General features: G+C 41.0%; 2 protein-coding genes across 3 annotated transcripts; one reads left to right on the top strand and one right to left on the bottom strand.

Annotated features, from left to right (window-relative positions):
• The first annotated feature begins 662 nt into the window (after positions 1–662).
• Positions 663–2,071, top strand: LOC148016825 (uncharacterized). Of its 2 annotated transcripts, none has more exons than XR_015687894.1 (3): positions 663–1,380; positions 1,454–1,625; positions 1,712–2,071. XR_015687894.1 is itself a non-coding variant. In XM_087663163.1 (3 exons), exons 1-3 carry the CDS (start codon positions 1,176–1,178, stop codon positions 1,928–1,930), a joined length of 435 nt encoding a protein of 144 aa, XP_087519289.1. In that variant the 5' UTR covers positions 663–1,175; the 3' UTR covers positions 1,931–2,071. The 2 variants fall into 2 exon arrangements, 1 of the variants encoding a protein (XP_087519289.1); XM_087663163.1 differs by having other exon boundaries at positions 663–1,219.
• Positions 2,072–7,929: 5,858 nt separating this feature from the next.
• Positions 7,930–8,662, bottom strand: LOC148016824 (protein CHROMOSOME TRANSMISSION FIDELITY 7-like). The gene is made up of 2 exons (XM_087662360.1): positions 8,178–8,662; positions 7,930–8,097 (listed from the first exon to the last, which is right to left on the bottom strand). Exons 1-2 carry the CDS (start codon positions 8,660–8,662, stop codon positions 7,974–7,976), a joined length of 609 nt encoding a protein of 202 aa, XP_087518486.1. The 3' UTR covers positions 7,930–7,973.
• Between the last annotated feature and the right edge of the window lie 2,991 nt (positions 8,663–11,653).

Genomic DNA, 11,653 nt, shown 5'->3' with positions numbered 1-11,653 from the left:
AGAGGATACATACAGAAGGCTGACTTATCTATTTGCTTTGATGTGACTTATTCTAGATTTTTTCGTGGAAATCTGATTGCTTTGTTATGTGTAGACGCCCCAAAGAAAGTCAGCCCCGACGAAGGCAAAATACTTTGCTAGCTCAAAATCAAACAAAACACCACGCTGCGGTAAAGAGGCAAAGATACATTGCCCACAGGTCTATGTTGGCAGAGCTTCGCAGGATAGACAAGCACATGCAGTCTGCGATTTCTAGGCTGCCTTTCCAGAGAGTCGTGAGGCAGATCGCGACAGAGTTTCACATTAAGTTGCCGTGGCCGTGGACTCCATCTGCCCTTCTGTGTCTCCAGGAAGCTCTGGAGGATTGGCTTGTGGAGTTTTTTGAAGACACATATTTTCTGGCGGCTCATGCTCACAGGGTCACTATATTGCCAAAGCACTTCAACACCCTCCGCTTAATTCGTTACAAGCATAACCGATTTTTTGAGCCAGTTTTGTCAGGTGATAAAAAAATGTTTGAGATTTTAACTCTACCGCCTCTCCATCCTCGCCGTGCAGCTCAAGACCGAGCCCCAGTAAGGCACGACAGAAATACACGCGGCTCACAAAGAGAGAAAACCAAGAGAGAGGATGCTCCTATAATCACTGAAGTTCTTGTTGAGGATGTTCCTGCTGAGGATGTTTCTGAAGCGCCGCCAACTGTTGACAACCATCAGGAAGGAACATTACGAGATAGACAAACAACAATCCAGGAGCAAGAAGCTGTGAACTCGATCGCACTCAATAAATACACTATGTCCAATCGAATAAGAGTTGCCTTCATCATCGCAGGAGAGAGAGAAGTGGAGACTCTTAGAAGAGAAGACCTCGATGTCTTCAGGAATGGTAACAACATGATGACAAATATGGCAGTGAAAGTTGTTCTCTGGCGAGTTTTTTGTGTCACTATGACCCATTACTATTGACCCGTTACGTTGTATTTCGTACAATATGAGAATGTAATCCTTAATGACCCATCACCTTGTTTTTCTCTTAGGATGATAATATCTGAGCTGAACGCGGAATTACAAAACCAGATAGTGTTGCTGGACCCTATTGTGTCGTCCTACTTGCGAAACCCTCAAATGTCGTACTTGGTATTTGTCCAAGCACATTCAGGGTTCCTTTGACGTTTAATGCATGGTGACACCAGATTGGTTATTCTCTCATATCACCAGAAGTAAGTTGGGATTTCTTGTGATCTTGGCCAAATTATTGGTTTCTCTTGTTTGACATGATATAATTTTGTAGTGAGCACTTGAGCATAGCTGTCTATGATATCCAAACGAGCATTTGCTACTATTCCAATTCAGTTGTTGGTTACCATGGTCAAGTTAGATAGTACGTAAAACAGTATACCTCTTGCAATTATCTATTTTTGTTTCAAATGGCTTATCTGAAAAAAAAAATTCAGTGCCATCCAAAAGCTTGTGCATTGCATAGAGCTTATACTTTTTGAGTCTAATTTGGTGAATCGCATCACGAATAGGAGAGTAAAGGTTAGCCCCCAGTATGATGGTATCTCGTGTGGGTGGAGAGTCTGCTTAAATGCAATACTTTTGGTGAAGTCAATTTTTGACATCCAGGTATTCTTTTATCTCTATTATCAATCCAAAATATTTTCAACATGCAAGACATCATGAACGAAGCTCAAAGGCGTTTCTGCATGCAGGATCCTCTAGATATTGCCAATTACACTGATCTTGATCTAAACGAGTTCAGAGTCAGTTGGACACCAAAGCTAGTGACCGCTATCCGAGAACGCATAGCAAAAGAGGTGGCAATGGCCTCTACTTGGGAACAACAACAACTTGACCGGATACGGAGAACAAACGAGGAGAATGAAGCCAACCTGCGAGACTTTCATAGGGCTAGAGAAATTTTTGTGTAGAGTCAAAGAGAAGTAGACGAGTGGGTTGAGAGTGGAAGAGGATCCCAGAACGAAGATCAATGAGTACACTTGTAATTTATTGGCACTTGGAAGCCACTTCTTGATTATATTGTACTCAAAGGTGTTATCACTTGATTTTAATGTGCTCAAATTTTTAGTGATTTGAGTTTGCAATGTGTTTCAAATGGCAAGCTGATCAAATGGATGACCTTTTCCTAATCATATGCTATTTCACCATTTTGTACATCGTCAACAACCTCATTGCGCACCCACATACATCCAATCCTTAATCGATTTTGCCTCCACATAGTATGCCTTTCTCTTGCAAAAGAGTTTCTGTAAATTGAACGCTTGCGAGCGAACCTATCTATAGCTGCTACATCGACCACATGAGCTGCTAACTGTGCTTTCTTTTGAAAACGTATCTCCAGTCTTCTATACCACCATTGCAACAATTGAATCATAGGGTTACTAGTAGCGTTATGTGAACTTCCATCTTCAGTAGGTACCTGTATGCCTCGTCCACCTCCATGATTAGTAGCCCTTTGAAAACCACAACGTGCTTGCCAATGAGACTTCTCCATCCCTTGAGTAGACCATATTGCTAGACTATCCTCTTTTGCAAAGTATGGTCCATGTACCTTTAGGATGTGCATGTACGGGGTGATATTATGAGCCCCCAACCATCTACCATTGCATTGTAGAAAGCATCAATAGTATTTTTGTAATCGTCGCCATCACTTGGTCCAAAAAATAATTTTTGCAGTAAGAGGGCAAGCGAGTTTAGTTCTAACCATGCACGAGCTTTTGCTATGCATGTTACACCATTGTTTTTGTCCAGTCTGGTACTACATAATGGACTTTCTTTCATCCATCAAATCTTTGTGCAAATCTAGTGGTAACCTCATCTTGCTCATCACGTGGCGCAGCGAGAAATTTTCTTGCCTTTGCACCACCAAAACAAGGTTTGCATGATGGTATGTCACCTGTAGCACCAGACTTTTTTTCATCCTTCTTTATGTGCACATTGCCGCCATGCAATCCAATTTCCGACAATACTTTCTCCAATTCCTTGCAAGTTTTTTCTGATTCCTCTTTAGGCTACATGGTGTAAGCAAAGCAAATGTATGCATGCACAATTTTTTCCACTATACGCACAAAGCCATGTAGTGTACAAAAGTGAACCCTCGCTAATGGTATAGGAAGAATGGGATTCCAATTCGCATCCTTCGGCACCCAGTCGCCACCGACCTTTATCCTACCATTGCGTGATGGAGCAACATTGTTTCCAGTACCACTATCCCATACATTTCTACCTGAACTCTCTTTTGTCCGACCATGCATGCAATACAAAATGGAAATTTGGCATTTGCAGCATTAGAGACACCGTACATGCACTTTAAAGTTTTCAAGTCTCCTACAAGATGCCACTCCACATTAAAATCTCCATAGCCATCCACATGTAGAATCTCACCATTACTTTGTCTCCTGATAATCTCAGGAATTTCAGTCAAGTTGAAGAAAGCCTTAAGAATAGCATGATCTTATTTTGCCACTTCAAACGCAGCTAGCCACCATATATCATTTTCTGATTGGACACTGAAATATTTTGGGTCTTTTGGAGTTACACGAGGATCCAAAGCTCTGTTCATTAAAGTTAAACTAACACGCTCCATTTTTTTACCTTTGACAATCTCACTCTCATCTAGCTTTATCGCAAACTTTAGAATCCCATTGCATTCCTCATGCGTGATGTCATAGAATTGAACCATTGTGGATTGTAGCCTCTCCAAACGTAGCACAAAATTGTTTCTTTCATGCAACTAAAACCGTACTTCCTTCAATCTATTAGCACTTTGATTTGACAGTGTTCCTAAGCTGTCATCTGAAGGCCCCTTTGCATTTGTCATTGGTCTACTCCTTGCACCTAGCTGTCTAGATGTGATACCGCATCTTGGATTTTGATTGGGGGCCTCGTTAATAGGTACATAATACACATGGCTATAAGTGATGTGATATGGCTCACCAATGCGCTCTAGAATTTTAGTGTTTAGGAGTTTGCGAGCTTGTCTCACTTAAATGGCTTTGGCAATGGCAAAACCCTCTTACATGCAAACACTTTTGAAAAACCTGCATCCAATTGCTTGTAGATCATAGCATAAGACTTGGTACTTAATCCAATCTGATCACATATACCTTGTGCATCCAAGGATGTGAAGCTAGCGCCAACTTGTTCTACGCAATCCCTCTTAATGTCATCTGAAATTGTCTTGAACTTTCCAGATTGGAGCGCCAATTTGACCATATTTTTTGTCAATACATTTGCAATGCATAGGCTCACCTTATCACCATTAAGCACATCCACATTAAACTTCTTGCATGTCTTAATACGTAGCTTTCATTGTCCACCGCCAACAACTAAATTTTCTAAGGGCTTTAACTTGCGCACTTGGTCTCTAAGCCCAAAAGGTGTATGGTCTCTTCTAGTCCTTAGATTTTGCTCCAAGCATTGTATACTCTGTGTAAGCTCTATATTCTGAATTGTCATGTCGTGAATGACATCCTGCAAACCTTGACACTCTGTTGCCTTCATATCACGTTCAACCTTCAGGTCTACTATCTCACAGTCCTTTTGACGTAGCATTCTTTGCATGTGCATATAAATTTGTTAGGACTGGTTTCCAAGTCTGCACAAGTAGCCCCATAGACCATTTGTACCCTCACAAACATATTTCAAAAATGATGTGAGCCTCAAAAATCGAGGCGGCAACTCTAAAAGAGCATCTACAGGATAAATAGACCCGTAGATCCACAAATCAATATTTTTAGCTCACATTGGACATTGCAACTCCATAGCTTGCTGAATTGCAGGTTGATCTTCTTTAGAGGTACATGTTCTCTTGAACAAGGGAGCGTACTCCTCATCGAGCTGTAGATGTATATCACGTTTCATTCTTTAGATGTAGAAGATGTATGCAAGTTGAAGCTCAAGGCCTGAGAGAGAGAGACAGAGAGACAAACACACACACACGCACACACACACATGCATACAAAGGATAGGAGGAGGGAGAGAGAGAGACCCACACACATGTACAAAGAGGACAAGGAAAAGGATATGGAGGGTGTTTTTGAATTTTCGAGAGTGACTGTGGTCCCGAAATCTTCTCTTTTTGTACTTTTAGAGCATAACTCTTACACATTCGGCCTTGAAGTTTAACTACAGCTGCCATGCCAATAAAGAGACAATTCTTTATTTTATTATATTTTAGAATCTTTTTTAAGAGAGAAAGTGAAGAGAGAGAGTGCCTTACATGGCCCTTTTTGGGTCCAAATTTTTCCTAATGTTTTTTGACATATTGAAAGTAAGAGGAAGGTAGGTCCAACTAGATCTCAAAGTAACTTCAACTTATTTCCACAAATATATCAAGTTAAAACCCTTTTATAATTATATTTTAGTATTTTCTTTTTAAAAATGCTTGAATAAAGATAATAGACTATCCCTATTGTTGAAGGTTTGACCACTAGTTTTGACAGCCAAACCCAACATTTTTGTCCATATAGCTTACCCATATTAACTCTTTCCTTATTCATTGAAAGTTTGACCTCTAATTTCAACCAATGTCAAATCCAACATTTTAATCCACATTGGCTCTTTTCTTATTCATTATTTAAGCATGAAAGATAAGTAGCCATTTATTGACCCATCCTTCCCCTAATGATGTTGATGCTTTTCAAACCAAGTTTCCCTAAGACCAACTCAAGGTCTTGGAAGCAACAGCTTCCCAAGAGGCCACTCGTCCCAATGATGTCATTGTGCATATACCTTTGACTGTGTTTTTTCACAAATTGGTCTAACAATCTAAGCCTCAAAACCTTAAAGTGTTAAAGACATCCAATCTAACCAATTCACGCAACCATCATAGTTAGGTACCACTTTGTTACCACATGTTTGGCTTACACCAACAACACTAGAGAGAGAGGAGAGGGAAGAAAACATTTGCCATGGAACAATGTAAATTACAACTTTGATCTCATTGAGCCCAATTTTTGGCTTTCGATGTGAAGCACAAGCTTAGAATTAACAACGATCTTACTTGAATAAATATTTATACAAAACAAGGCTTGACTTTTTTGAGATCTATTATGTAGTACTTTTTCATCTTTTTGTCTTGGTCTTTATTTTTGTTGACCAACACTCCCTCATGCTCACTTCACATGTATTGTACGATCAACATGCATTGCACAATATTGAGTTTCATATTGTGTGAAAATTCAAGAGAATCTCATGTTGGATTTTGATACTTAGTAGACCCTAAGGTGAATAATATGTATAATTTGTTGTTCATAAATAATACATGCATTACAATTCTCTATAACCTATAGTTATTTATACTCATCCTGTTGTGGCAATGGTTGGTTTGGGGAGTGTAGCATAGGCTTTGAACTAACCATGATCTAGCTTGTCCAAACCATGAACTAACCATGATCTAGCACAGGCTTTGAACTAACCATGATCTAGCTTGTGCAAATAGTTGTAAGAAAACAAACATGAGAACAATTATTGAAAGCCTACTAAACCTCTTTGTCTTTACTTTCTTTTTGCTAACATTACCCCATGCATTACCCAAGGGGGCTAGCTTAGTTAGAAGAGGGTTGGACTTGCATCACGAAGGTGGTGGGTTCAACCCCCACTAAGCGCCCTTGGAAAGTACCTGCAGAACCCTTTGTTGGGGGAGGTATTGCCAAAAAAAAAAAACCTTGCCCCATGAATACTTCAAGCTCGATCTTCAAAATCACGTAATCTTCTTATCGCCTATACACATGTATCTTACACTTTTTGCATCATCAAAAATTTAATTTGCAAGATTTGGTAGAAGGCTCGAAGAACCCCTTCTTGGATTTTGTTTTTAAGAAGAATCTAGGCTAGTGATATGTATGATCTTCTATTGGCAAATAATTTTAGTATGGGGATTCTTGGAAATGTACACTTATACATGCTTTGTTGCAAAGTGAGAGCATCTAGGCACAAAAAGGGCGACAAGAACACTACTTGCAAGCATGCCTCTTGCAAGAGTGCTACACGCGCACACGCATACACACACACACACAAGAAAGAAACAAAGAGGGAGAGAGACGAATGACAAACAAGAACATACAATCGAGATAAAGGTTACTCCCCTTCACATTAGTCCATGAGAGAACGCCCCTAGACACTTATGTGAACTTATTTTTTAGATAATTGAGAGCCTACAATGACAATAGTCTTTTAAATAGAGGGTTCATGTTGTGCACGCGTTTGTAGTCTCATTTAAACCTAGTGGTTTCTCAACCACCCCAAAAAAAATTTCAGTACCTCTTTAATTAGGTTTTCCATATGTACACGTTACACTTGTCCATTCTAGAATCACTCCTAACAGAAAGATTAAGTGGTGGTTGAGACTTGTAAAAGATTTAGACATTGCCCTAGCAATCAAATATAACCGAGTCGGTGTCAACAAAGATCTGATATCTAAGTCAATTAGGTGTTCCTCACTCACCACTTCCCTGCACCAAGAGGCAGTTGACTGTTAGTGAAACCCTCTACCTTGTTGCCACATCAGCAGAAGAGAGTGAGAGACCAAGACCTTGTACATTCTTGTAAGGTAGCACGGACTCTCGGAAGGAAGATAGAATGCTGCAAGGTTTGAGATGGTCAAGGATGGATTTGTATTCCTCAAGATGGTACAACGAATAGAAGCTTTGCCTGTCAATTTAACGTGCAGGGAGAGCTTTTAAAGATCATAGGCATCACAGACGAGGAGGCCAATGGCACTTTGAACTGCTGACAGTAGCAACTAATGAAGAAGATCTCATATCTCCATTTCGAACTACTGGAGTAGCAACTAATGGAGACGATCTCATATCTCCACTGCATAAATCCAAAAAAAGTAGCTTACGCATAATAGATCTTTCAAGTTATCAAGTGTAAACCTGAGATCTGTTTCAATGTGCATCCTCTCATACCAGCAATGTCGTTTCATGTTTGAACTCTTTATTGCATTCATCAAAAGTAAACCAAGTAGCTGCCAGTCTTGTTGTACTTTGCAGCGAAGGTCTTTCCCTCTAGAGTAGGTTGGGAAAACGCACATTGGTGCGCACCAAGAACTAAACCATAAATGAAAGATGACCTGAAAGGAAAACCCTGCTTAGTGTAAGAAGCAGGCCTTCTGATTTTCCAACAAGTGAGCCTATGGTATAAATCGCTCACCTGACCGCATCTATAAGCTTCGTGGCTATGCCTCGTCTCCGGTCTGGTTTGCTCACCCACAAGGCCATGATGCCGCAAACTGCAACAACTGAGGATTTTGTACAGAATGTGGAACTTTCAGCAACAGGAGTTGCTAAAGTTCTTTTGCATCTCTTGTTATGTGTTTTCTCTCTTTGAAATTTAACATCTCCAAACACCAAAGTTCTTGAATCACCTCCCAACTCGAAGCTTCTTTTTGTGCATAGGGATAATTCAGTACTATCCGTAGAGCACCTCCTCACTGTCAGTAGTGTGGGGTTACAATTGCCTTCTTTAGGGGCCAAGCCATCGTAGGCCTCAAATGACTGTAAGTCTTGTCTGCTATCCAACTGAGAATCACCAGAACTTAAGGAGACCTTCATCGCCTTGAATGATGATACAGGATAAGCTTGACTAATGCTTTCTGTTACAGCACATCCAGCCACCTTCTTCAAAGATACATACATATACACCCGTTCATTCAACTCTCTCTCTCTCTCTCTCTCTCTCTCTCTCTCTCTCTCTCTCTCTCTCTCTCTCTCTCTCTCTCTCTCTCTCTCTCTCTCTCTCTCTCTCTCTCTCTCTCTCTCTCTCTCTCTCTCTCTCTCTCTCTCTCTCTCTCTCTCTCTCTCTCTCTCTCTCTCTCTCTCTCTCTCTCTCTCTCTCTCTCTCTCTCTCTCTCTCTCTCTCTCTCTCTCTCTCTTTCTGCCCACCCCTCTCCCCTGCCCCGACTTGCACCCTCCCTGCCTCTATGCCCTTCTGCCTTGCCCTTGCCGTCACACCCTCCCCTCCCTACATACACACACACACTTTTTTTTGTAAATGTCTTTGATCAATTTACAAAGGGGACACCTCAAGATGAGAAAAACCAATCAAAAAGTCATATACAAACAGAAGAATACAGAAGTGTTCCCATGGGATAAGGGTTTAGAAACAGTCAAAGAAAATCATGTAAGCATCAAAGGAGATATCTCCAGCCTCATAAGCATAGTGTGACAAATGACCAAGCAACAATTTGAAGAAGTGATAAGGATCAGCAAGTGAACGACAAAAAATCTTCAAGTTACGATGGTGCCATAATGCCCATAAAGCCCAAAATCTGACCCAACTGAAGAAGACCTCAAACTAAGTGTGCTCAGGCTAAGGTTGGAGCACTCCAAAAAACCAAACTCGTCTATGAAAAGTTGTTGAGGGGAAACAAAGTCGAAGAGCATCCAAGAGATGGTGATAAAAGTTGTGAGGGTGAGACCACTACCAAAGCAAGTGTACTACAAATTCCTCAACAGCATTGCATCGAGCACATAAAAAGGTTGTAATATGTCATGCATGCAAAAAACGACCAACTAGTAGAGCACCCACAAATATCACCATAGAAAAATATGCTCCTTCAATGGCAAGTGATTCTTCCAGATCCAAGATAGCGTTTATTTCCACCACATATGAGATTTTTGAAGTGACCACAAGTGATTGCCATGCTACACTATCCACACATCAAATTGTAAGAATGCATATTTCCACCACAAATGAGATTTGTGAAGCAACCACAAGTGATTGCCATGCTGCACTATCCACTCATCAGATTGTAAGAATGCATATACATTTGCAAACGACATGAAAGAAAAACTGATCGTCAAAAGGTGCCAATCTAGCAAGCGGAAATCCATCATGCATGGAGGTATTGAGGGTGATACAACAAGCATGGATTGAATTTCCTTCCAAGCCGATTGATAATGAGGTCCTAACCAAAGCGTTGAGCCGCATCATGAAAGGAAAGAAATGCCCATCACAATCAGCCACATTAGAAATCTGGCACAATCCTGTTTGAGAACGAAAGTATGCCTAGTGAGGACTTAGAAGAGCGTTGAGCCAGAGTAGACGAAAAGACTCTACTCTAGTGGATACTCTCCAATCAGCAATCAAGAAGCACATAGGCAACCAGGAATATGACCTTCAAGTTTGCCGAACATAGCTTCCCAATATGATGGATGCCAGCGATGACCAAAAGCAAGCATGACAATATGATCACATAAACAGGAGAACATGAGAGTCCAAGGTTGCTATTGGGCGACCAAAACTCGCAATAACATAGCTTTCCTAGCATAAACATTTTGCTGCAAATCCAAGATATTCAACCCTCCAAGACGTTTAGGAGTACATAGCTTGTTCATAGAAAAAGCCTCAGGCCCTTGAGATGAGTGACATGATACACTTTAATCGTTGTTGTAGCCAAGATAAAAGGGGTAGATAACACTGCATGAATGCAATCAAGATGCTTTGAACAATTCTAAGGTGTACATGTAATGGCCAGGTAGAGAATTTCCAGTAATGTAATTTGGATTGCAAACATTGTCACACCCAATCAAATTTGAGATTAGCAAGTACACTCCAACCGAGCGGATATCCCACGTGACGCACCAAAGTGTGGAGGGAGATAATTTCATCCAGCCATAATAATATGTGCCATTCATAATTATTAAGAGAGCAACTCGGATTTGATGAGATTCACACACACACACACACACACACACACACACACACACACACACACACACACACACACACACACACACACACACACACACACACACACACACACACACACACACACACACACACACACACACACACACACACACACACACACACGTTATGACATAAAAACATGCCGCACCTTTTTGTCAAAACATGTGACACAAAAACATGCCATATGTTCATATGTTTTTGTCTCCTTTTGTTTTTTGGGCCTCCTCTCCTCCCATACTCCAGTCTCCACCTCCTTTTATCCCTTTTCCCCTTGCCTGCATGCTCTCCTTTTGGGCAGTTTAATGAGAGTCGAGACATATAAATAGCCCCAAATCATCCTACATGGCCTTTCTTGAGGAAAACAAGAAGAACCTCCACACACAAATCTCCATGCTATAAGCATCTTTGCCTCTCTCCCATCAAGAGAGAAAGACGAGATAGTCGAGGCAGACATGGAGGCCGTTAAAGCAGAGATCACTAAGGTGATCATCATGGAAAGCCTCGACGAGCAATTGAAGCCAAAAAGAATGGATAGGTGGAGGTGGTCAAGAAGAACATCCAGACGGAAGTCAAAGAGGAAACACAGAAATAAGTGGTACTCGTGGTACACAACACCCTTGAAGAAGAGAAGGTGAGGCAAGCCCGATGTTGTCAATCAACACCATTATAAAGAAGTGCTACAATATCAAGGATTGCACGAAGCTATGCAAGAAGCTCAACTAAAAAGACGAAGAGATTCCTACTTTTAAGGCAAGATGAGTAGGGAAGGATTTTATCAAAAAGAGGGTCGTAACCTCCAATTTCCCAAATCAAGAGTCAGACACCACCTTCCTACATAAGAGGGCCATCTTGAAAAGACTCAACGGGTCCCCCAAATACCTCAACGATGACCTTACCATGATGCAAGTGGCACACCGACAAGCATGTATACAAAG

Source organism: Lygodium microphyllum, chromosome 22, assembly GCF_053477565.2.
Source record: "Lygodium microphyllum isolate KBCC chromosome 22, Lygodium_microphyllum_v1.1.10, whole genome shotgun sequence".
In the NCBI taxonomy this organism is placed as follows: Eukaryota; Viridiplantae; Streptophyta; class Polypodiopsida; order Schizaeales; family Lygodiaceae; genus Lygodium; species Lygodium microphyllum.
The sequence above is the reverse complement of the archived record's forward strand: the minus strand, read 5'-3'. Positions and strand labels throughout refer to the sequence as shown.

Excerpts from the sequence above, each read along its gene's own strand:
- LOC148016825 (XM_087663163.1), top strand. The coding sequence starts at position 1,176 with ATGCATGGTGACACCAGATTGGTTATTCTCTCATATCACCAGAA. Across the intron at positions 1,220-1,453 it reads ATTCTCTCATATCACCAGAA|TGCCATCCAAAAGCTTGTGC; the intron begins GTAAGTTGGGAT and ends AAAAAAATTCAG. Across the intron at positions 1,626-1,711 it reads AGTCAATTTTTGACATCCAG|GATCCTCTAGATATTGCCAA; the intron begins GTATTCTTTTAT and ends TTCTGCATGCAG.
- LOC148016824 (XM_087662360.1), bottom strand. The coding sequence starts at position 8,662 with ATGTATGTATCTTTGAAGAAGGTGGCTGGATGTGCTGTAACAGAAAGC. Across the intron at positions 8,098-8,177 it reads AAGCTTATAGATGCGGTCAG|GTCATCTTTCATTTATGGTT; the intron begins GTGAGCGATTTA and ends TTTTCCTTTCAG.